General features: G+C 36.0%; 2 protein-coding genes across 7 annotated transcripts; one reads left to right on the top strand and one right to left on the bottom strand.

Annotated features, from left to right (window-relative positions):
* Nucleotides 1-393: 393 nt before the first annotated feature.
* LOC131671592 (putative hydroxypyruvate isomerase) lies at nt 394-12,773 on the bottom strand. 5 transcript variants are annotated; one of them, XM_058948118.1, is made up of 6 exons: nt 12,453-12,773; nt 1,466-1,673; nt 1,272-1,383; nt 981-1,153; nt 774-893; nt 394-709 (listed from the first exon to the last, which is right to left on the bottom strand). In XM_058948118.1, the coding sequence occupies exons 2-6, from the start codon at nt 1,659-1,661 to the stop codon at nt 522-524; spliced, it is 789 nt and encodes a 262-aa protein (XP_058804101.1). In that variant the 5' UTR covers nt 1,662-1,673; nt 12,453-12,773; the 3' UTR covers nt 394-521. The 5 variants fall into 5 exon arrangements, with proteins under 5 accessions (XP_058804101.1, XP_058804099.1, XP_058804100.1 ...); XM_058948116.1 differs by lacking the exon at nt 12,453-12,773 and adding an exon at nt 2,806-2,941; XM_058948117.1 differs by lacking the exon at nt 12,453-12,773 and adding an exon at nt 2,756-2,915.
* On the top strand, nt 4,601-24,856 carry LOC131671591 (monocarboxylate transporter 12). 2 transcript variants are annotated; one of them, XM_058948114.1, is made up of 10 exons: nt 4,601-4,756; nt 5,976-6,138; nt 6,519-7,046; nt 7,360-7,796; nt 16,043-16,186; nt 16,348-16,770; nt 17,094-17,256; nt 17,766-18,179; nt 18,371-18,591; nt 21,400-24,856. In XM_058948114.1, exons 3-10 carry the CDS (start codon nt 6,772-6,774, stop codon nt 21,606-21,608), a joined length of 2,286 nt encoding a protein of 761 aa, XP_058804097.1. In that variant the 5' UTR covers nt 4,601-4,756; nt 5,976-6,138; nt 6,519-6,771; the 3' UTR covers nt 21,609-24,856. The 2 variants fall into 2 exon arrangements, with proteins under 2 accessions (XP_058804097.1, XP_058804096.1); XM_058948113.1 differs by having other exon boundaries at nt 6,519-7,055.
* The last annotated feature ends 1,304 nt before the right edge of the window (nt 24,857-26,160 follow it).

Raw genomic sequence — 26,160 nt, 5'->3', positions numbered from 1 at the left:
TGGGTACACGCACGCGTACTTGACTTGACACTTGGCTTTAGTAGTGTATGTAACAGTACTAGCGTACTGGTGGTCGAAAAAGGATACGGAGGGGAGACGTGTTTCGTAAACTCGCGTGTTCATAGCGCTGTCTTGTTTAATGTTCCTTTCCTACCTGCGGTCCTGCGCTGACATCTATCTATGCCCGTTCGCTCGAATCTCGAATGTTAAAACATAAATCCAAACATATATTTCAACTCATCTCTAATTCCAAATGCGTATGAGCATTGGATTTTTCCGGTACACGACTTGTTGATATTAATATAGTTGTTAAGATTTATTTTGTTTTCTTAAACTTTGAAGTATAAAAAAATATACTATTCTTGTATTTCAAGCAAAAAACTACAATTTTCATGATTTATAACTTTTATTAAAATTATATATTATATACAATTTAATATATCACATAAGTTGTTAGATTGTTCGGTTGCAACTTTATCTTGTTACATCTTTTTATAAAAATATATAAATTCATGTACATCTTATAGAGTAAACCCAAAGTTTTTGACCCACTTAAGTCCATCAGTGGAGGTTGTTAAAGGCTTATATTCAAGCCCAATGTATTCGTTATAAGTAAGCTTTTCTAATAACAAAAAAACGTAACGATAATCTATTTCTCCAAGAACATCTGGTTCATTTCGACTAGGTACTTGTGCAATTTGAACATGACCTAAAAATTAAGACATAAACAGTATTTTTTTCTGACAAATAATAAAACAAAACAGACATCTTACCAATATGAGGGAAATAATCTTCAATAGTTTTTGTTATTTTTCCAGTTATTTGTTGTACATGGAAAATATCCATGAGAAGTTTCAAATTTGGACTGTTAATTTTTTGTATTACATCAATAGCTGAAATTTAACTCATACATTAATTAAAAATTTGTTTGAATGAAAAAAACATTTACTAAAAATTTTTAGTGTTCATATATTCCATACCTCTTTTATAATCATTTAAATAATAATTAGGTACAGTAATACTGTTGATAGGTTCAATAAGGCCAATAATATTTTCTGCAGCAAATTTTTCAACTGCATATTTCAAATTATTCTCATAAGTAATATCATTTTCTGGAGTTGAATTTTCAACTTTACCAGCCATCACATGAATCCTTAAATACAAAAGAAATATTATGTTAAAATACTTTCATTTTATTTACAATTAAAATAACTGACTGGAATATTGAGATTCATTGAAAAACATAATATAGTTTTAATTGTGATACCTACTTTTTACAATCTAATGCTTTAGCATATTGAATGGTAAGGTCAATGCTATCCCTAAAGTCTTTTTCTTTTCCTGGAATAGCAGCAAATCCAAGTTGTCCTTTTGAAGTGTCACCTCAAAGCAAAAGAAACATTCAATATAATAACATAAACATAATTATCCACAAAGAAATTGGAATAAATGTTTGTTGTAATACCTGTAAAAACATTAATTAATATCTGCTCAATACCAGCAGCTTCTTTGGCTTGAGCAACTTGTTGCATACTGAAGCCAAGAGGAAAGCCACTTTCTACAGCCTTGAAACCAGCATCTTTAGCCACTTGATATCTATCAATCAATGATGGCACTTCTTGGAACATAAAAGATAGATTGCTTGCAAATTTGTGAGCCATCCTTATTTGTCTCTGAAATAAAAAAAAAATATGTGAACACTTGTCTAGTAATCATATCATTAAATAGTACTGTTACATAATACATTATCATCATCAGCTTATCATAACTTTATCACTTTAAAATTTTTAATTAACTAGATTATTTTTTTCATACTTTTTAGAGTTATTGTTGGTTAGTTAATTTTGATAAAGAAAAATGTATAAAAAAAGATTCTAGATTTAAAAATAATCTGGTTTTAAATATTTTATAATGCATTAAAATAAATAAAAAAATAACTTGTTTAAGTATTAGGTTATTGTGTTACATGCTAAATTGAAGAGGTTTCTTTACAATCATAAATTAATTAGTTACATTTATTATTATAAATCATTCACTCATTCAACACGTTTTGCTAAATTATTATATTATATCTTTTTCTTGAAAAATTTGATATTTTTGAAATACAGCATAAGTATCAGCATAAAGACACAACTTATTCAACCAAAAGATAAATGTATATATACTGACATAAATAAATACAACAAAACTAAAGAAAAACTCTAAACAAATTAAATTCAAAGATCAACAATTGATTTGATTAAATCGTATTATTTGCTGCAAATTATTGTACCCATTCTACAACATTCTGTCGTAACACCTATTGGTAAGTCAATCAGATCCAAAATTTCGGGCTTCATGTCCAGATTGCTCATCTTCTAGAGCAAGTTCCAACTCCAAAGCATACAAACCGTGACAAAGTTGCTTATTGTAATTGCCCTCTAAACTAAATAATAAATACACCGACTTTGAAATTTGAGGTTAAATTTGCAGACCTTCGTTAAATCACATATATTGGTAAGTTTGTCTATACAAAATATGAGTGGCAAAAGAAAACTCAAGCATGACTTATTTTTAAATTTTTTATTTTTTCAGCCATAGTTTACCTAGCATTATTCGTTAATTAGGCATTAAATAATAAGATCATTACAAGGATAATTTATTGTTTGTTTAATTAATATATTATAGAGTAATTTATTTAATAACAGCGGATATGAATATAAATAAAATAAGCGTCTATCTATTGGTGTGTTTGTGATTTTTTTAAAATGCATACCTGTTTTTCAATCAATTAGTAAACATTTGGGTGTTTAGAAAAATACGCACCATTAAAATATAGTGGTTACTATCTAAAGAAAAGTATATCACGATGTTTGCACGTTAACAGTTGCAATAAATTGTGTCCTTGTTGATAATTGTATTGGAAAAATCTTGCACTTATCTCTAATATATGTGTTGTCGGTGTTTTTTTATTCAACATTCAAGTTTACCGACTTGTTAGCCGGCAAAGTAGAAAAATGTTATTATGCCAAAATTCAAATTTTTAAAATTAAAACACGAAGCGATAATAAAGTAAAGCGATAATGTAATAATTTTTTTAAAGAAAGTTTTTAATTTTTGTAGTAAATTATGTGCAAATATTAGAAATTCCTTAAATCTAAACAAATTTCAACCACAATTTCTTTTGGGCGTTACAATTACAGAAAATTAGATCTATTGAAAAAATACTAAATTTAGAGTCTAATACTTAAAATTATGTATCATTCTGAATACATAATTTATTAGCTACGTACAAAAAATAGACAACATGGTGAAATTATCGTTATATTACGTAGAATTGATATCCTTATTCAAGAGTACGTGCAATTAAGAGTTTTTTTTTCAATTTTATCGTTAGCTTTTCAACTTGGCTATTCAATAGTACTTCAATGGACGAAATTCATCAATGCAACCAATAAAATCGATGAAAAGCAGCGAAGTACAGAAACACCTAAAAGGAAAAATACTGAAAGCAATAAACAGAATTTCATCAGAGAAAAACCACAAGAGCTATTATATATCAACGGGGGGTAGCGAGGCCATAAAAGCAAGAAAGTCATCTTCAGAGTGAAGCAGTTGGATGCGACACATGAAAGAAACCGAGCGTGGAAATGAAGCGTGTCGGGCGAATGACTGCAGGAAAAAACGAGCAGCGAAGAAGGCACGTCTTCCGAGAGTGCACCGCCACGGTCGCGGCTATGAGATCATCACACCAAAGAGTGCAATAATGCTTTAGTTGCTGCGTTGAACGCTTTCTGTTAATAAGAGGATCCTATATTTCTATCAATTATTATTATCATTAATGATGGACTTTAATTCAATGAAGTTCGACATTTTCATTACAATCAAAACTTTTGATTCGATACTTAGAAAATGATTAATAAGTGTAAAAATGAAAATTAAACCATGAACTCTGATTTCTTCAATCGTATTAGTAGAAATACGTTGACATAGAAAATGGAATTGCAGTAAAAATCACCCTTATTATATATCTTGGCTATATCTGTCAGCTTAAAAGAAGCTTCGAATAGAGGTGAAGTTGTTACGAAGTTTCTTACGTAATAATCGTTCCGGGAAGAAGTAGAAAAAACTGGATAAATAAAATTTTTAATCATCCAGCTTTAAATATTATATTCTGCCGACAAAAGAACAAGCATATATTTCGTAGAACCTAAAAATAAAATAGATTCTTTGTTCGTTTTTATTATATTGTTAATCCAATTTTTGAAATCAAATTCATTGATATTTCTTTGAATTCTAAAGCTTCGTATTTATTTATCGTGCAATTTTCGTATATAAAAGACTCTTGGAAAATATTTTCAAGATGCAATGCTTTAGCGCTCGATAAAAATTGCGCAATCGTTCCTACGATTATTACAAGAGTATTCGAAAGTGTAAGCTTTATGTACTACAAGCCCTATATGCCGGTCATACCAGAGACCCAGTAGAGTAATCGCGAGCAAAAACAAGTCTATATAAGGGACGACTTCCAGGTGTTCAGCTATCGATCTGGTAAATTTCCGCTCGACGACAGTGCAGCATGCGACGGCGACAAGGAGAGCGAGCTTGCGCGCGCAAGCGCCATTCCCTTCCTCGCCGTCGTCCGCGAGAGCGTCCAGCAGCAGCAGCAGCAGCAGCAGCAGCAGCAGCAGCAGCAGCAGCAGTGGAGTCCGGGGCACACAGCACGCTCATCATTCACATTTCACCAACCTCACCTCACCTCTGTGCACCGTACGAGGTAATCCAAACGAGGCGCCCTTTCTTTCTTGTTCGCTTTACATAGGAAGCTCACCGTTTACCGTGCGACCGCAATGCCCAGCTGTTCCATTCGAGTCAGCTGAGTGTTGTGTTCGCCCTCGCGTGGGGGCTGCTGCCGAGGATTTTTGGGTTAGTCGGTACAAGTGCTCGACGCTGCTGGCCTTTGTGGTTGCAATGCTTTCAAAGTTCTGTTTAGATCACGGCCCCGTGGCATTTTCGATTTTCGCTAGGGCTAATAAATTTGGTTATTCGTCGACGACTTTTCAGTTTCATTGGGTATCTTGCATTGTAACTACGTTGGAAAAAGACAAAAGCTCGCACGCATACGCGGCAATGCGTGAGTACACCTAAATCCGTAATGTAATTGTCTTAATTAGCTTAACGAGCGCGTAAAAAGTAGAGCTATAGTCTTATTGGGGGAGTGTCGTTCTCCTTGATATTGAAAATGCGTTTCAAGGATGGTGACATTGATCGCGGCGTTGAAAACGCTCTAACACAGAGAAGCAACTTTCAGTGCGTTTTTGGCAGGTGTGAAGCATGTGTAAGTATGTATATCGATGTATCTATTAGTGAAACCGTGTCAATGGTTGGATTTGGAAGGACTTTGCATGCGTTGGCTCGCGCGGTCGGATGCCAAACATTTTGGAAGCTTGGCATGTATTATATTCTACGACAACTCGTTGTTTCAGTACGTGCTTCAGATTTTGCAATTGTTTTTAATATTGAAATCGATTTTACCAATATCAATGCAGCTCCGTTAAATCATTTTTTCATCGACTAACAACGGATTTTCATAATTTGATTATTGTCTACTTTAAAAAGGCATCCGTAAGCTTAAATTCAAGATGGAAAATTGCGCAAGGGAGTAATGCAATATCGCGATAAAGAGCCAACTGCGACGACGTAGGTTTTCGTCACAGTGTTGGAAACAAGCACTGATGTTCGAATCGCAATACCGTCAGACTTCGCATTACGTTTAAATTCGCATGCGAGAGCAGTGCCATTAAGCGCTCACCAAAGTGCTGACATTTACGTATATCGGAAACGTCGGAAACAAGCCTTTAACGGCTGTTCGATATCATCTCCAGCTATTAGTATCGAAGGCCCCTCACTCTAGTAAAAAGCAAAGGCGAATAAAGTTGTGTGCTTTAACGTGGCAAACTGCATCAGCTTACATTCCTTCTCGTTTTACGTTTCAGCATTAAAAAGAAAGGCTGATCCACAGAGAGCTAACGAACGGACCAAAGGAGACGTTTCAAGGAAACAACACAGGGGGACTCTGGCACTCCCCTCGCCCCGTTGACTATCCCCCGTTCTAGAGGGATCGTCGACCGCACTGTTAAGAATTACGTAGCCATATAGGTAAGCTCCGTTCTTTCTTTGGTTCGCTCAATTTATGAGTCACTGGTTAACACTGGCGCGATATTCCATTTTCCATTCTGCTAGCTTAATTTAATGTAATGTAGCCGGAAATGTAACGTTTTCAAGTAGGTCAAAGTGCTGTTGCTGGTTAAATATGTACTACTTAAGCTGGCTATTAAAATCAGTGTAGCGAAACTATTGTCAGGGTGTAAGGCATCTCAGATTTTCGTATTCATTAAAGGTGACATATTTAACTGTAGATATTTTTAAGCTACAGCAATCAGTCCTTAAGATTCCATCTTGCTTTAAAGCTCATTTGCAGTCTGAAGTCAAAACAAGACCGTGATTATTGTTGAAATTTCTTTGTTTAAACTGACAAGAGCCGCAAGGAAAACCCATAAGGAATCAGCAATCGTGACGAGTGAAATCCAAGCAGATTACCCCATCAGCTGCCTCTTTCACTGAAAATAGTTGACCCGCGGCAACAATATCCGAAGTCAAAGCGAAGCGAAACCCACGAAAAGGCGGTCCAATGTATCCGGGTTCTCGCTACGGAGGCCCAGCGACGAGTAGCAGCGACGAGCAGGTGCAGAAGAGGCGGAGGAGCAGCAGGCAGCAGATAATATCGCGAAAATGTCGTTACCGCGCGAGTGGAGTCTTCATCAGCAGCAGATCAACGGTGAGCTGCTACTTGGCCGTTCCCTCGACTATGCAACGACCAACATCGGCAATGGTACAGCGTCGCAGAACGTCGCAGCATCGACCCAGGACGTGGTCGCCGCCACCGCTTCTCCGCAACACGCTCACGACGAAAATATGAATAACCAACATCACAATCTCTTAGGCTCGCTCTTCTCCATACACTCAGCGCCTGTTTACGATGTTTCTTGCAATCCCGATAACAACTCGTCCATCAGGTCAGAACGTCTTCCTCTCGAAAACAAAATAAATTTAGCTACGTTTCTTTACGCTTTAATATGACGTGGAAAGTTCACGTCTGGCTGAAATTGGGCTTTATCGACTTGCTTCTGCTTCTCGCAACGTTGATTCAACTCGCGAAAACTCCGCACATCAGCTTTCTTTGACTGTTAAAAAAGAGACAATGCTCCGTGAACAAACATTTGCCCACACTGTTGCGGCTTATCGATATCTGCCTAGAACTTTCGGAGCAGGCGTGTGGATCAGTCGAAAATAAAAGCATCGCGTTACCGTTGCTTACAGGCCAGTTTCACTGGTGGTGCAAGCACAAGCGACATCGACGCCAGTAGTGCCACCTCACTTGTCACCACCTGATACTCTCGAGGACGAGGACAACGATAACTTGCTGACGATATCGTCATTGACGGCACGGCCTCTCATTGCCAAATCACGCGAGTTGAATAAAAAGCGCGCCAATCATCAGAAGAAAAAGAAGCAAGACGACACTGGCGCAAAATGCAAAGTCAAGCGAAGGAGAAGAAAGCTCAATCTTGAACCATTGGATGGTGGTTACGGATGGGTCATCGTCATCGGAGCTTTCTTCGTGCAATTCTGGGTGGCCGGATTGGTCAAATCTTACGGGGTGTTTTACGTCGAGGTTATGGAAATGTTTACCGATGCTTCGGCTTCGTTGGCTTCCTGGATACCGGCCATACTTTCCTGCTTGTGCTTAGCTCTAGGTAAGTATTAAATTGCTCCTGTGACGTTGATCATGATCTTTTTTTGTCATTTCGTTCATCTCGAGCGAACGCGCTCGACGACAACTCGAGATAATAGTCAAGTTAATGAAGCCATTTACATAGGACTGTTCGTGGCACGACAAAATTAGTTTTAATTCCGCTTGTATTATCCTCTCCGCGCGAACATAAGAAAAGAGGAGTACTCCGTTCGCATCCGCTTGCTGCAATTTTCGATGGATCAAAGCCGTCGACGTTAACTTTTCTTTTCCGTCGACGATTGAAGCACTCGTCGCAATTCTAGTTTTATCCTTCCGACGCACACGTACTTGCCCGTCTGTACACGAGTCTCGCTATGTTCACGCACACAACAAAATACGCAGTTGGGCCGACTACGATAGGATCGATCTCTTCGCCGCGGCTGGACGCGTCGTATACTCGAAATCGCTGCCGAGATGAAGGGAAAAGTCGTTAATACACGAGCCACGCAGTGCTCCAACTATATAAAACTTCGACAAGCAGTTTGTTCAAAAGCTCGTCAAAACGTCTCCACGAAATCGATGATCCGACATTCGGCTTCCCTCGGTAAGTATATCAAGGATCAAACGCAATTGTCGTAGACTCTCGTGCGAGGACAAAAAGTGGCTCCGATTGTCAGTCGCAGGCCGAAACATCGCCGCAAAGCAGTCCTGCCTTTCCGCCGTCCGTGGAAATGCACTCTATCGTCGAGTGCATTCGCTCCGCCAGGCTACGCGAAAGCGGCCGCATCTGACGATCTATTTTCCCCTCGACTGCGCTCCGATTTCGCGTCCTTGGCAGCGGCTTTACATTCTTTTCTTGCGCAGCGATTGTTCGCTTCGCGCGCGCTTTCCAAGGCGGGATATAACGCGCGTCGCCACTGCCGCTATCCAATCTGTCAATGTTGCATGTCACATATGGCTTTTGTCGCTTCTCGTTTACCCCCTCGAGGCTCGCGGAAAAAGTTTCTATTGGTGTGTATACGATAACCAACACGAGTGGCGTCATCAGTCGGATGCTTGTAGTTGTCATGTTCTATTTTGTTCTTTTGGTCAAAGCGCAAAGTATGACTTCGTCTATAGTGATTTCTCCACCTGTTCCACATAGTATTTTCAGCTCTGCTAAATTCATAGGTAATTTTACAGTTAGTTTAGCACCCTCCATTAGTTGACCGAAGTGATCAATTAACATTTTGCATCAAGCGCTCTGTTCGTCCATATTTCACTCCAACTGAAAAAGAATAAAGAAGCGCAGCAAACTGAAGCATAATAGCCTCTGGCAATTTGACTTTGACCTAAATATTCGCTGCATAAAGTTTATAACGAATCATTACTCGGCGGCGTACCACCCATCCGTAGAATACTCCCTCGAATCTCGTTCCGCGTCCGTGATTCCGACTTGCCTCTCTGATTTGGAAACCGATAAACAAAGTGGTGCGCTGATTAGTCGCCACTATAGTTACTGAAGAGTATCTCACCCTCTTAAATTAACATTAGCTGTTCAGTGTGAGTGAGTGTCTGGCCATGACAGGTCAAGGTCAAGCTTCAACCATCCAGGTGCACGTCTATATGTCACGACGCGCGCAATGGACTTGTGGAGAAAGAGTATACAGAAGCTTGATGGTCAGAGAAATTTAGTGGTTTGTTGAATTTTGTATTTTTAGAGTTCAGCAATGTACCTACTTTGGCGACAAGAGAGGACTACTTACGTTGAAGCTTGTTTCGCAGTCATTTCTTCTTTAGTGCAACCGTGTGCTGGCTCTTCGAATTGTTTAAACTGACGTTTTATTTTCAGAGTATATTGGTATAACGAGTAAAGCCATATAGGCGAGAATTATTTTTTACCGTGAAAACAGAATTTTATTGATCTAGATTGACATGACATCTTTTCTAGCTTCGATGCAATTTTGCTGTTCATTCAATTTCAGTTCAATATAATCTTAAAGTAATCAAAGAGATACCACTTCTGGTTCGTCAAATAAACGGGATATGTGCAATTTTATCATAAGCTATTTCTCAACATTCATGAAAAACCATTGATGAAAATCCGATTTTCCGAGTAAATAAAAAGCCACTTAAACGGAAGCAGCATGCAGCCAATAAAAGTCATTTCTGTACACTAGTAAAGCACTTCATAAAACTTGGCATTCGCATTTTTGCTTATACTGAAATAAACTTTCCAAATTTTCTTTTCCAATAGTGAAACTAACATTGACGCGCAAGTGCATCTGTTTAACGAAAAAAGTAACTTATTAGCACTTGACATATATTTCGGGGGGAAAAGCGAGAGGGACAGGAAATGAAAGTGGAGCTTTTGATAGTCAATGGCGGATTTTCATCGGAAGCAATGAAGCGAAAACGCTTTCCACTCTCGAGTTTTTCAAATGTAAAGATCAATCGAAGGACAACATGCCTGTAATGTAAACTACTACGTAGAATGGGAAATCACTTTTAGGATAAGCTCGTGGAAACACGAGTATAGGCTTTTCTTTGTGTCCGACATGTTAACGCGAAAAATGTGCGACGATAAATATCGTCACGAGCGAATACAATCGCTACACACTTTCGTATTGAGCTGAACGTAAGTTGTATGTATATGTACCTATAGAAAGCTTCGTGCGCCTATACCATTAATTGTATTGATTGTAAAGCTGGAAGCAAAGAATTTAAATGTCATTCTACACTGAGAAAGCTCTCTGGTTCGTTTAAATAAGGAGTTGATATTTCTTACTTCCAGTCGGGATTTTACTTCTCTACAAATGGATAAATCCAGCTCAGCAAATAATCATTTAATAAAAAATTATTACGAAATTTAATAACGATAGTATGAATTCGTTCGTTAGTATTAGCACCACAACTGGTCTTTGGAACTCACAAGCAAATATTGTTGGTGTTATTCACAGTTCATTGGGAGAAAGTTCATTCTCCGCAGTGGACTATTTTAGTCCTCTGTACGTATCACAGTCAATATACACACGAAAATACTCCATGTACAACAAACTCAATCTATCCGTTATTTTACACAATACCGGTAATAAAAACTGCAAAACTAACGATATTCAGATGTGCGGATGGAGATAATAATAATAGACGAAGTATATTAAGAACTAGAAACAGGCAGGAAGTTTATATCGATTACGTAGAACAAAAATGAAGTATCATCAGACTGCGTAATATGACGTTCATAAACTGGTAGTATATGGCAGAAAGTATCAATGGAACGTTTTTATCTTCAACAGTAACGATAGTAGCTTGTTGATAGACGTATTTGTTAGATCCGTTTACGTAATATTTAATATTATTTGTAATAATACATGCTTTTCCACCGTATACTGAATTATCAGGGTGATTTGTGTTACATATAAAATATTGCGGTATATTAAATTATTGTTTCTTAGAAAGGTTATTTTTTTTATCTAATTCGTTTACATTCTGAACAGCTATTTTAATTTCTGCCTTCATTTATCTTATTTATGAGTATTATAACCATATTAATAGTATCCATTCTGTTTATCAGTTAAATTGCATCATCGTAGTTTCTAGCTGATTGTTATTGGCCGGTGACGGTTGAATCTATGTTTGTTTGGGTTCCTCTCATATTTTGAAAACATTGCTATTTATTGCCTACACATACATCAGGTATGACTTAATGTTTTCGTTAATTTGGATTCCTCGTGGTAATCTTTTTGGTCTAATGTAAATAATTTTCGTCACAGTAGTTTTCTCGCACTGCACAGCACTTTTCCACGTGATATGAAATATTACATTGAAAAATTCACTAAAATATTTCACATACCTTGCAAAAATGTTGTAGAAATGTTCGTGAAATAAATTATGAATGTTCCATTAAAATGTTTCATGTAATATACCTAACGTATTGCAAAAATATTTCATTGAAATATTCCATGTCAAGTTTTGAAACATTATATGGAAACTTTGCATAAACATTCAAAAAAAATAGCAAGAATTATTTTGTGAAAGATTTTTGGAATGTCAATAAAAATATTTTGCGAAGTATTAGCATAAACTATCAGGAACGTTTTTCTGTTGTATTGTGTAAAAATATTCCATAAATATTGTGACAATATTCCCACAAATCATTCCCCGAAATAATTAAAAAATAATTTTAGAAAAAAAAATCGCATGAATTTTTCGAAAACTTATTATAAAATTCTCATTGAAATGTTTCGATTAAACCTTGCACAAAACTTGCAGAAACATTGCTCCACATATTACATAAAAATGCTTTGGCAATTTTTATAGAAACATTCCACAAAACAGCGGTGAAATATTGCACAAATGATTTGTGTAATATTGCAGTTAAAACTGAAAATGAACTACTCCTAAACGTCATCATATATATTTTCCTATTTTTTTATTTATCAATGATGGATGAATACACAAATAAATTAAGAAAAAGTAGACAGTTTAGTGTCAATTTTTATTGACACAATTAATTTTCCATAAAAATTGAGCACTAGTATGGGTCTGAATTGATGACAAACATACCTAATGTATCTGCTGGAAAAAGCTAATCACAGGAAACGAGACCTCCCAGAGCTCTCCCCCCCCTCCCCTCCAACCAACATAATTTATGCAAAATAAAGAGAAAAAAGTGTAGTAAATAAATTTTGATTCAAACCTGATGCGAAAACCTCCTAGAGCAGCACCGTGTCGGCGTCACGGGCACGGCCCGCACTATGCTGCCCTAACGGTCAAGGTGAGCTGGGTTGCCGCAATTTTGAGTGCCCTGAAACGAAAATATCTCAGAGGATATCGCGATAATCCGACGTTAACCCAAACGGATTTCGTTAGCCATTGTTGTAGACGCTGGGTCGCCGAGTCGCTGTCACAAAGAGGCACACACAGGTTTACGCACGCAACGGACGTTTGACAGCGATGTAGTGGAGGCGCTAGGCACTCACACTCACCCACAGCACACACGTAGCGTAAGGGGCGTGTAGCGCAGCAGAACATTCGCGTGGCAATGATGGCACCTGCACGCAGCGCAAGACAACACAGTGTCGAAGAACGCGGACACAATCGCCAACACTACTAACTTAAAAAGCTGGCAATCGCTTGATCATATTATATCGCTTGATTCGTGTCTGTATTTCCATCTATTCAACAACAATAACTTTATAGCTAGTACTCCTTCATCCTTCTTTATGGCCTGGCTGCCACTTCATCTATTCGATAAACAATACTTCGATAGCTGGTAACCGCTTAGCCTTCTTTATGGCCATACCTGCACCTTCATCTATTAACACCTTCTACTAGGAATATTCTTGCGCACCTGAATAGCCTTACAATTAGCCCAAATAGCCGACAATCCCTTGACCATATTATGCCGTATTTGCCATTCCATCTATTCACACCTTCTACTAGGAATATTCTTGTACACCTAAAAATCCTTATAATTAGCCCAATAGTCGACAATCGCTAGACCATAATCGGCCACATCTGCCTTTTCATCTATTCAACAATAATAACTTTATAACCGGTACTCCTTTATCTTTCTTTATGGCCATACCTGCATTTTCATCTATTGACACCTTCACCTAGAAATATTCTTGTGCACCTGAATGGCCTTATATTTAGCCTAATTAACCGACAATCCCTTGACCATATTATGCCGTATCTGCTTTTCCATCTATTAACACCTTTTACTAGAACTATTCTTGCGCACCTGAATAACCTTATAATTAGCCCAATAGTCGACAATCGCTAGACCATAATCGGCCACATCTGCTTTTTCATCTATTCAACAATAATAACTTTATAACCGGTACTCCTTTATCTTTCTTTATGGCCATACCTGCATTTTCATCTATTGACACCTTCTACTAGGAATATTCTTGCGCACCTGAATAGCCTTACAATTAGCCCAAATAGCCGACAATCCCTTGACCATATTATGCCGTATTTGCCATTCCATCTATTCACACCTTCTAATAGGAATATTCTTGTACACCTAAAAATCCTTATAATTAGCCCAATAGTCGACAATCGCTAGACCATAATCGGCCACATCTGCTTTTTCATCTATTCAACAATAATAACTTTATAACCGGTACTATTTTATCTTTCTTTATGGCCATACCTGCATTTTCATCTATTGACACCTTCTACTAGGAATTTTCTTGCGCACCTGAATGGCCTTATATTTAGCCTAATTAACCGACAATCCCTTGACCATATTATGCCGTATCTGCTTTTCCATCTATTAACACCTTTTACTAGAACTATTCTTGCGCACCTGAATAACCTTATAATTAGCCCAATAGTCGACAATCGCTAGACCATAATCGGCCACATCTGCTTTTTCATCTATTCAACAATAATAACTTTATAACCGGTACTCCTTTATCTTTCTTTATGGCCATACCTGCATTTTCATCTATTGACACCTTCACCTAGAAATATTCTTGTGCACCTGAATGGCCTTATATTTAGCCTAATTAACCGACAATCCCTTGACCATATTATGCCGTATCTGCTTTTCCATCTATTAACACCTTTTACTAGAACTATTCTCGCCCACCTGAATAACCTTATAATTAGCCGAAATAGCCTACAATCGCTAGATCATATTCGGCCACATCTACCTTTTTATCTATTCAACAACAATAACTGGTAAACGCTTAGTTTTCTTTATGGTCATACCTGCACTTTTATCTATTCGCACTTTGTACTAGAACTATCCTTACGCTCCTGAATAGCCTAATAATTGACCGAATTGATTAAATAGCCGGCACTCGCTTGATCATATTATGCTGTATCTGCCTTTCATTTATTCAATTAGAATAACTTTATAGTCGGTAACCACTTGATCTTTCTTTATGACCATATCTGCCCTTTCACTTATTGAACAATAATACCTCGATAGCCGGTAACCGCTTAGGCCTTCTTTATGGCCATACCTGCTCTTTTATCTAGTTGTACCTTCTACAAAGACTTTTCTTGTCCATCATATCTAAATATTTTTCAATTAGCTGAAATGACCGATAGTTGCTTGACCATAGTCTGCCGTATTTGCCTTTTCTCTGTTCATACCTTACATCAATATTCTTTACTAACTCATAAAAAATTTCTTTATAATCACCGATTTTCTTCAAATAAGTTATATTTGTAAGTAACATAGATATAAACATTATGATTTTGGAGACCACAATATTCATTTTTTTAAATGCCATTAATTACCCACGGGCAATTTACAGCAGCTGATTTTCCGGCTACTTAATGCATTTTTTATATTTCCGAAATTTCAAATTTTCCAAATTAATTGAACTTCAAAGAAATTTTCTATTTTAAAGCATTAATTTTCCACTTTCATTGATTACAAAATATTTGCTCTATAGACTGGCAAATTGTATAATTTTATAATGGATACCATTAATTATCTCATGAAGTGCATAATTTATTATTGATAAGTATTAAGAACGCATAAACGAAGACTATCATTCATCGCGTGAAGTGTATAAAGCCTCAAATAATCATAAATTGAAGTCGCGCGTCGTTTATAAATGTCAATATTAAAACTAACTAGTAAGGCATACTACCAAGTGCAATGCAACATTAAGTAAATTAAAAATTTCTCATAGCGCTGCAAATCAAATTTTTCTATAATATATTCTTTCACATGCTTACAACATATATATAAATCTAATCGTACAACTAAAAGCATGGCTCGGAGAGTTGGCAGAGACGCTTAACACCTTGTGTATATTACTTGCGGCTAGGCGTCAATCGATTTTCCTATAGTAGCACCAGGAGGAAAAAGAAAATTACGACGATAAAAAAAAATATGGAGAATTTTCGGCTACTTTCTATGAGTCAGCGTACTGATGGACAGGTTTGGAGTATCCACCAGTTATGACTGTCTACTACCTGTCGCATTGTCGTCCGCAATAATAACAAGGAATATAGATATTTACGCTTAATGTGCTAGCAATCTATTAGCTTCAGCTTTAGCCTAGAAACCAAGGACCTTATTTACCTGACTTGCTGCAACCGTGTTTTTTTGGAGAACTGCGTTTGTCTCCTTCCTACTCTCTTTATTCCAAAGTTATTTATAACCGTAGACCATAAAAAAACTTATATAGTAGTTATACTCGAGTAATGTTTAACGTTATAATTATAGGGTTGAGTCTTCAATCATTTTTACAAATCATGCATCACCCAATGCAAAATATCTATTTTGCGATAATAATAAAAAAAATTTTATTGCAGCTCCAATAACAAGTATGCTAAGTCAAAAGTACAGTTGTCGAGCTGTAGTATTTTTTGGGGGATTGTTTTGTTCACTCGGTCTCATGCTCAGTTATTTTGCCACCAATCTGATTCACCTTCTATTCACTTTCGGAGTTCTAACTGGTAAGCAACAAAAAAATTGTATACAAAATAAAAAAATAAAAATTGACGCGTGAACTGTGGGTACTTTAGTCAATAATCCATCGATTGCATCTATTGTACATATTAATAGGTAGCAAAAAATCTTACAAAATAGGAGTACATGTAAAAAATATATTGAACAGGTATAGGAGGAGGTTTATCAACAACACCAGGGATAATCCTCGTTTCGCAATACTTTGACACGCACCGCGCCTTGGCAAACGGGATCTGTGTGTCGGGGACTGCAGCTGGCAGCTTTGTCTTCCCACTATTGATTGAATTTCTCGTAGTACATTTTGGTTTTCACGGTACCCTACTAATCCTTGGCGGCTGCATGCTACACGTCTGCGTTAGTGCCAGTCTTTACCGTCCACTAGAGAAGAATTACGAGAATGAGGATGTAGCCGAAGACGAGAGGAAAGAACCAGGAACAGTAATTGTCGAACGCGAAACTCCTGAAGCTGAGATCAAAAGGCAAAAACTGGAAATGCTTTTCGCCGCTAATGATACCACCGCCAAGAACAACATGGTCAACCAGATGTTTCATCAGAATAACCATGCTAATGGTCAGTGATTTTTTTATTAATCGATATTATCGTATTGTGGCTACGGAGATATTTGCAATTTGAAGTAGTTCGGTAACTTAATCTTCCATCTTTTACGATTAATTTCATTGTGAAAAAAAAAATGAAATTGCTTATAGTTGATAAAATAAGATACGTTAATCATAATTATATCTCTGCATAAAGTTTCTCATATTGGTTTGACTTCATTGACAATACAACTTGTGATAGTCAATGCGATAATCGACCTGCGAGCATAAAAACTTCAATGAAATTTCCCCGCAGCAATCTTGTATAATAGCGCGTTTTATAAACTTCAATTGCAGAGCCAGCAGTAGGATTGACTGACAGCGAGGAGGAGAAGGACATAATGGGCGAGTCACTGAGGATGAAGCCAATCTCGAAGATACGCAGCTCGAGTATACTACATAGCGTTGAAGACTTGTCAACGGATTCGACTTGCTTCTACAAGAGCCGCTCGTCTCAAAGGTCAAGCCTACGTAACGGCACTATATATCGATTTAGCTCACCGCCGCAGTTGTCACGACATTAAAGGGACGACTTTTGTTAAATCAATGAAACCCATTATTCTTCGCCTAATAAAACTTTTCTTTGTGGAGGAGACAAATGTTCTGTCCTTCATATAAGTTTGTTTTCTTCATTTTTGTTCGTTGACAAAAGTTTCAAGTAAATTATTGTTATTAGGTTTCACCGCGTTATCAAACACAATTATTGCTTACCCAATGACATCATAATGTAGAAATTTACATTCTTGCGCAATCTTTGAAATTTTGTATTCATAATTTGATCAACGCAATTGTGTGTAAGTTAATTTAATTGTGTATAAGTTAGATTTAACTAAAGATTGATATAGCCGAGGAAATACCTAGTAAAATATATGAAACGTTACCATAAAAAACTTTAAAAGTAGAAAATAAAAATCATTCCAATAATAGAATTCATTAAAACGATAAACTCAAATTGAATTTTTTCCATAGATCTTTGCGAGCATCAGCCTTAGCAGTGTGTCCAAATGCACGAGACAGTATAGGGGATGTACCTCGGGTAGATTCAGAGGCAGCGATGCAACAACGGCACCATAGTAGTCTGACAGCCGAGCAATCAGCATCAAAGGAATCATTGTCACAGCGCATAATCAACCGATACATCGACTTGACTTTACTTCAAGAGCCACACTTCATTCTCATGTGTCTTTCTGTTACCCTCATGTCCACTGGTAGCCCGTACATGCTTTACTATCTGCCTGCCTATGTACACGCGAGTGGTTACACCAAACCCGAGGCTGGATACCTTGTGGCCATTTCCGCTGTGTTGGATCTGTGCGGTAGACTCGGTTTGGGATATCTGTCTGACTTGCAGCTTTTTGACAGGAGGAAATGTTATATCAGCAGGTAAATTTGGACTTCTAGTTTTTTTATATTCTTTTCAAATACTATGCATCGAAGCTTAATTTCAATTACTTGAAAGTTCAAATAAAAAAATGTCGGGACTCTGCACGCTTCACCGTGCAATCTTGAGCATACAACTTGTATGATATATTTTTCTTAAAGAAATATGAGTTTAATCAAATGTTTCTTTTTAGTATCGTTGGAGCCGGCATAGCAGTGTTAATGATTCCTCTAGCACAATCATTCTACGTTCTTGCTTGTTCCGTAAGCATTTACGGTCTTTGCCTCGGCAGCTGGTTTCTTTTGGTTCCAGTACTGCTAGCTGACCAGTATGGTACTGACAAGATATCATCTAGTTACGGACTTGTTAGAATGTTCCAGAGTATCGGTGCTATCACCATTCCACCGTTAGCTGGTAAATATATGTCTTTTTGTAGACTAATTTAAATTTTTTAGCGTAATAATAATAAAACACGAAATACACTTAATTGCAACAATTATTTAATCATCGATTATCATAAATATATACTTCGATCAGTCTTCATTAGCATTTCAAAAATAACTTGTTGTAAATCAGGGGTAAGTTAACGACCAGAAAATTAAATTAGCACGTATTAAAATTAGTCTGTCAAGTCGACTTCGCCTATTAATTACTATGGTAACATATTGCACTGACAAAAATATGAAATATCCTTCTCAGCCGGGTATCTAATGTTAATGTATCTTTTTTCCGAGATATAAATTTATGTCGTTATATTTTCCCCTTTATCATCCAAACCCGTTTATTCTTCCATACTTGGACCATACTTGCACATATCCTACACGTCAACTACCTTCTAAGAACAATTCTCCATCATAAATAAATATTTTATAAGGGCATGCTTAATTATGACGCAACTTTTCTCCTTAGGTCAAATTTACCTATAGGTCAACCGGATTGCGTAATGATTACCTACTCTTTTCTAGATATATTTTTTTCCTTAGTATCAATTTTTTACTGTTTTTAAATTAAACTTTGTTAAAAATTATTAGACCAAATCTTACGTTATCAAAAATATCATTTTTAAACATTAAAAATTATTTATTTCACTAAACTTGATGATAGAATAAATTTGAAATGTATATTTTAAAAGCATAATTCAAAATTAGCAGTTAGACAGGCTACCGACTCAAAGTATCTATACACGCAGTATTTTATAAATAGATGTCAGAGTTTGCCTGCCAAAATTACCGTTAGATTGTAAAAGATACATTATAAAAGAGCATTATACGCTTTAACGCGGGCTGTCGCTCAGTTAAATTTGTCCATTATTTGCACGATCATGTTACAGTCATGACAATTTTGCACATTTGCAATGAAATACAACCCATGCTAATTTTAATTAAATTTGAATGATCGTCATACTTCGCGTTAGTACCGGAACTAGTTTGTTAGGAGGTACGTAGTGCTTCAGTTTAAGTCTGAAAATATAAAATAACGAATTCATAAAATTTTACTATTGTATATTTATGTTAAAAAAAGTACAGATAACTTTCGATACAAATACAAAATAACAAAAATGCGTTTGTGGTTTATTGAAGCCATACGTAAGAACTCCAAAGTCAAAGTTATTGCTCTTTATATCCAAAAAGTTATTTACCCAAAGAATGTCGAAGGCGCGCCAATTGCGGCACTCAGCAAGGTTCTCTCCTGAATACGTACGATCGAGCGCACGTGCGTGTATATTCATCGAACGTTAGACAAAATAACGATAAGAATAAAAGGCCATTCTTCTACGCGTGTGCGTAAATTTCGCCTTTTTTCCAGGCGTACTTGGACGTGTTGACATTGAATTTTATTTTCGTCGTCCCTCGAGTTTATCGATTGCTTTTTGTTCTTGGACAAAGCCGTTCTCGTTCTTATATGGGTTGTTATAAATAACTAACGATATTTTTTATACACTTCAGCGCATTGTGTATCTTTACTCAGGAAATAAAATGTCGTAGTAAGATCAAATTCAAAGTTTGATTAGCGCAAAATATTGTTGAATTAAAAAGATGTAAAGAGTGACAAAGTACTCCGTGTAAGTTATTAATAACTGCGAACGAGCAAAACGCTATGGCACCTTACAGTAAGAAAAAAAGACAAATCTAACGTAAAATAGTAATATTTTGTTGGCCCAAAGTCTATCAATTCGCAACGAGAATTCGATTAGAATCATTTCCGTGCACATCGGTCCTATATACTTGCGGTTTTTGCCTATCGATTCGCTGCAATCGCTTGACGTGATACCGTATAAATATCCGCAAGGCACTAGTTAGAGTTCAAGGCAGTAAGACTTTAATTACTTTGCGTTTCAATCGGCTCTAATCGGTGCTTTACATTTTCAAATGGAATAAGATTAATGAAAATCAATCGGTTGAATTAATATGATTAGCATATAAATTACACGTCACTCTCAAATTAGAATAGATCAAGCATGTGAAAACGATGATTTTTCATAATTACTTTTCCTTTTTGAAAGTTTTTGCTAAAGTAGCCACTGTATCGATCCAAAAGATTTTACCGGTTATTTACGTATTTCTGATAAATTGATGTCATAAACAAATAAAATTGCAAACGTTTGTAGCGTCACGCTTTTGCAAGACGTCGTCGTCGTCAATTAATAAGACTGAACGTGAGTCGGCACACTTGGGGAATTTCTTTACTTCTCAGCTCACACATTTGATTTGATCGAGACACAAAATTCGTTTTCTTTTTATTTACTTAGAAAGCTATACGTAAACAATTTATGCTAAGAATGTAAAGAAAGAAGCGTAGAAAACAAGCTTAACTTAATTTTTTTTCCAATGTTTTCTTTCAATATTTGATAACGACATGATTGATTTTCCTTAACTGCTTTTCATATACTTTTGTTGTTAGCTTGAGCTTGTTTACATGTTTTCGTTCGCCTTCATTGATTAAATACGCTATTTAGGTCATTGATTACCTAATTTATTATAAAATAGCGTTGTTTATCATAAAAAATTACTTATTTAATTCTTGTGTTTATGAATGGCACAGAAAAAAAATAAAAATAATAATTACATCTATTAATTTTCTTTCAAAAATACATGCTTTTTTCGAATCCTTGAAACAATACATTAAATCAAGTCATGAAATTCACGGTAGCTTAAAACTTTGTTTTAACACTAGCCGTAGTAAATACCTGATTACTAACAAGAGGGTCTCCTTACTTTTCAGGATTCATGCGTGACATGACGGGCAGTTACGATGTGTGTTTCTTGTTCATGGGCACGTGTATGTTGATGGGTGGTCTACCTCTGCTCCTCGTTTCCGATAATAACAAGGCCAAGCAACCCGACCAAGAGGCAGCTGCTCCTACCAACAACTGGAAGATAGGCGATGATGATATTTTTGAAAAGAAGAAACGTTCTGTCGACGAGTGTTAAATGTTGCTTTAAGATAACTCAACATTCAACTCCATTTTATGGTTTTAGACGCAAATTGAAACAGTTGATGAAATCTTCGTTAAATCTATATGTAGCTGTTTGGTTTCTTTGATGCTTTGTGATTTGAATAATATAATAATTATATGAGACTAGCAAACACTTATATTAGCAAGAAAAATTTTGAACTTATCAGCAAAGAAAACGATCTGAAGAAATTTACATGTACCTTGTTTTATTCTAAAACTTATTATTGCATATGTAATTTAAGCTTGGCTTGAGGATACCTTTAACAAATTGACAAAAATGTTATTTTTTAAATGTATGATAAAATTTAAAATTGTTCTTGTATATCAAAAGAAGTTGGTAGTCTCGAATATTCGAATCTTTTGTCAGTTTTAAACATTACTTAATGTGAAAAATTACTGAATATCTCTTTGGTAATAGTAGTAATTGTTAAAACTGGTAGTTTTTAAGTGTTAATTGTTATGGAACATACAACATGTTTATACTTTGACTTTAAAGATTGTTGAAAACCCAAGAAAAAAACACAACTAAATACCATATTATATTATTCTTATGTCTGCAGAAAGCGAGAAATATAGTACTCAAATCGGATATATTATTATATTGAAAACACACATATTTTTGAAAGAACATTATTCAAGCCGTTTGTGCATCAATTAGGAATGAAACAAATCACTTGATTTGATTTATAATCAATAAACAAATATTCTTTCAAAATTTTCGAAAGTTTTATATAACAATAAGTATGTTTTCGATATACTTCTTGATATAGTAACTCCTATATTTTAGATCAAAAGTTCATTTGCATTAACAGATCGATTTATTAACAGAAAGGAATCATTTCTTGATCTATCATTTTTCTTCGTTTTTTCTTGTATAGTATTGTATGCTAGATTTTCCTGCGCTTTATATGTAATATTTTTATGCAAATTCAATTTCAGAATCTTAATAAAATGTACTTACACAAATATTTGTATTGCCGATAGTAAGTACATTTTTAGTTTGCTAATTTGATTTAGAAAACGAAATGTGAACAGCGAAGATCGCTTTTAATCGATCGAGTTCTCTTCATTTATTTTATTATGATACCCACTAGAAACGACTGCCGATTAATCAAATTATACTAAAGCCAAAATTGTACGAAATGAAAAAAACATCGTTTTTTATAAATATATTAGGTAGCGTATGCAAGTGATCTCATATGACATGACCTGGTAGGATACATTTACAAAATTTATCAATACAATTTTATTATTTTTCAATTTTATGAACAAAAAAGTAATTAGTTTTAATGGTCTAACTAGAGTTTGTTAAATAATTTGTAATATTTTTTCAAGCATTAGTTTAAAACATTTTTAATTTCATTAAACTAATAATGAATAAATTTATACTAAACAATATTGAGGTAATAAACCAATAGTATACAAATATCAATTTAAATAGAATATATGCTAGATATTTAAATTCTACGCGCGTCCTAACGTACGCACTCTATGTTCAGAATTTCACTTGTAAGTAATAATTTATTGTTCTAATTATGTACAAGAATCGATGTATGAACAAAAATAAGCAAAAAGTTAATTTTATGGGGCCTTCGCTATATTAAATAATTTTTTATTCACTTCAAAATTAGTTAGTTCGTTGATTTCAACAATACAGCACTGCAAAATGGAAGGAATATACTTTCTAATAACAATTCGATGGCTGTGCAAAGTGATAAAACAAAATAGATGATTCAAGATTGTATAATTTCATATTTATTATTTTTTCTGCATCATTTAAATAATCGTTTTTAAAGTGTGCCTCTTAAAGTCTAAATATTGAGAAGAACGTTCATTGCTTTGAACAAAGAAATAATCAGCAAGAAAGTTTATTCGAATTAATGTATGCATAATAATTATAATTTTTAACAAAAGAAGAGCTTCTACGTGTCACAAAAACTTAAATTTATAACATATATTCATTAAAAAAAGCGATTGCATAATATGTGAACCAGGGCATATGCGTTCATACTTTCATCGCAAGCGCGATTGCACCAAAAACTCATCTGCATAGAATGAAAGAAAGTTGAAATTTGTATTTTAATCATATACTGTCTTTTTGTCTCCAACAGAAAATGTCTAATCTACGGTTCTTTAGACCGAGTGACAAGTGTATGTTCTTTAAGTTCTTTTATAAATACAGTACTCTTTTCTATACTTGTAAATATTATAGATTTTATGAAAACTAATGATCCTGTTTATTTGTCAGCGGAATTAATAAATATAAGTTTCACACGAAAGTATAAGATGCGTAGAATCAAAAGAAAAAAATCAGATATAAGGAAGAAGGGTTTAAAATAAATTGTTTTTCTTCAGGTGGAATTAATCGTATTTTATAAAAGTGGCTGGTTCAATAAATTCGATGAAACAATTAGCAAATTTAAATGTGTAAGCAAGAACGATCTATAAGTACTTATCAGCTTTAGGAAAGAGATTCAGCAAAGTATGAACGACTCTTCATTAATGAAAAGAATAGAGAATTAGTAGTGTATTTTTTCTAAATGAAAACGTATTTTATAAACTTCTTGACCACAAGTACATTTTTTCATGATAGACTTAAAAAAATACAACTTCGTTCCCGAAATGAATGTATGTCAAGGACCTAACTGCTATTCAATTTTTAAGGATCTAAATGATTTAAAAAACAAGTTTGTATAATTGGAAATTAAAGTGAGAATTGAAAAACCGAATAAGCATTGATTTCGAAGAAGTAATTTTAAGTGACAAAATGATTTTTAAGGAAAAAAGAGAGAAGAGTAACGTTTTTCATCTGACATCTGGGCACACATAAAAAAACTATAACTATGATAATAAAAATAATGGACGAGTTTTTTCCTTCCCCGTCATACGAATTTTTTGCGAGCGACTTTGAATGAACAAAGTGAACGAGCTATTTTCCCGATGCGCATGCGATACAAAGACTTGATTTTTCTGAATAACATAAGTTGTGACAGCTAAAATTATCGTACAATAGAAAATGTTTGTTTAGTACGGAGACAATATACAAGTGCGATAAAATTTGTGTTGCGCGCTTACATTTGCACGCATCTATTATGAATGTGAACTGTATTTGCCGAGCAAACGATGTTTTTTCTTTCGCGCGGATTCCTGGTGTGAACTTGGATAATTGTCTAAAACGAGATTGAAAAATCTAAAGAATTATTGATAAAATAAAAGATGCTTGAAAATATAAATAATATAAATGTAGAGTTGGTTTATTTACTCCCATCAACAGTAAGCCTCGTCCCAATTTCGTTTATCCTGTTAAATTTAGTAACTCGATCATTATCACAGCTGCTTTTGGCTCGAGCTTACCCAGAAATTGGAAGTAATTGCCATATGACGTAGATTTTGTGCCGAACAAATGACTCTGGGCCACAATAGAACGATGCGGAAAAACGAGGAAATAAAAAAATTGTGCACAAGTGTATCGAGTGAAAGAGAATGAAAAAAGGCCCCACTGACAAGGCAAATGGCTGCGGTAATGGAGAGAGTAAGCGCTATATTTGAAACCTTGACTTTGCCGATCCCGTGCCGAATATAGGTTAACGCGAGCACTGCTTGTTTAGTTGGCAACCACGCACCGGCGAAGCCGTGCGATAGCAATCGAGGAGTTTGCAAATCGTCGAGGAAAGTTCGCACACACGCGGGCTGGAGCTACCGATGGACAAGTGTACCAAGCAAACACGCGGTCTTGCAATCGATAATCCCGGGACCGTTCCTGCGCCCAAAACTAGCCTACGCACTGCCGTACGTGGTAACGAGCGACTGCAAGGAATGCGTGAGCAAAAACGCCGCCGGTCGCAAGCTTCGCAGTGGTATACCCGATCCCTGGCTGGACTACCTCGCATGGAAGGAAAACAGCTCCTCGAAGGACGCGCGCTCGAGCTGGGACTACGTGTGGCTCACGGACTTCGTTTGGCGTAATCGGCGACTGGCGATGGTGCAGGGCATTCCCGATCCCTGGAGAGTCGGTCGGACCAGTAATTGGATGCCCGCTGCTCTGCCAACTTTAACGAGCGCTGTTTTCCAACCGCAGACTTTGATTGCTCGTGCTACCGAGGCGACGACCACGCCGAGGCGAGGAAAAAGCCAAGGCCCATAAGCGACGAGGAGAAAGTTTCGAGCGCTTTAGCGGGGCGTGACTCGAAAGACAAGGGCGATGCAAAGAAGACACCACCCGAAAGACACAAGAAAAAGGAACACAGTACTTACGAGAAAGTCAAGGATAACATGACCAAGCTCGAAGGCGAATTGAGATTGAGAGACGCTGCAAGGAAAAAGATACTTCGACGAGCTGCTGCTACTACTGAGAAAGCTGCAAAAAGTAAAAGCACGCTTTCTGGAAAAGTCATTCACAGGGAGAAGGCAATTGAAAAGGTAGCAGGTAATCCACCGAGCGATGCTCGTCGCAACATCAACGCGAGCTTCGAAGGCTGCAAAGCTGAAATAAGAAAGTACAACGATGACGTTTCGAAAATCAGGAG

This window comes from Phymastichus coffea, unplaced genomic scaffold (assembly GCF_024137745.1).
Source record: "Phymastichus coffea isolate CEN01 unplaced genomic scaffold, Cenicafe_Pcof_1.1 PCOF00129, whole genome shotgun sequence".
In the NCBI taxonomy this organism is placed as follows: Eukaryota; Metazoa; Arthropoda; class Insecta; order Hymenoptera; family Eulophidae; genus Phymastichus; species Phymastichus coffea.
Note: the sequence above shows the minus strand (reverse complement) of the source record. Positions and strands in the feature narration are given on the sequence as shown.

Excerpts from the sequence above, each read along its gene's own strand:
- LOC131671592 (XM_058948116.1), bottom strand. Across the intron at positions 1,384-1,465 it reads ATTAATTAATGTTTTTACAG|GTGACACTTCAAAAGGACAA; the intron begins GTATTACAACAA and ends TTTTGCTTTGAG. Across the intron at positions 710-773 it reads AGATTATTTCCCTCATATTG|GTCATGTTCAAATTGCACAA; the intron begins GTAAGATGTCTG and ends CTTAATTTTTAG.
- LOC131671591 (XM_058948113.1), top strand. The coding sequence starts at position 6,772 with ATGTCGTTACCGCGCGAGTGGAGTCTTCATCAGCAGCAGATCAACGGT. Across the intron at positions 16,771-17,093 it reads TCAGAATAACCATGCTAATG|AGCCAGCAGTAGGATTGACT; the intron begins GTCAGTGATTTT and ends CTTCAATTGCAG. Across the intron at positions 18,592-21,399 it reads CACCATTCCACCGTTAGCTG|GATTCATGCGTGACATGACG; the intron begins GTAAATATATGT and ends CTTACTTTTCAG.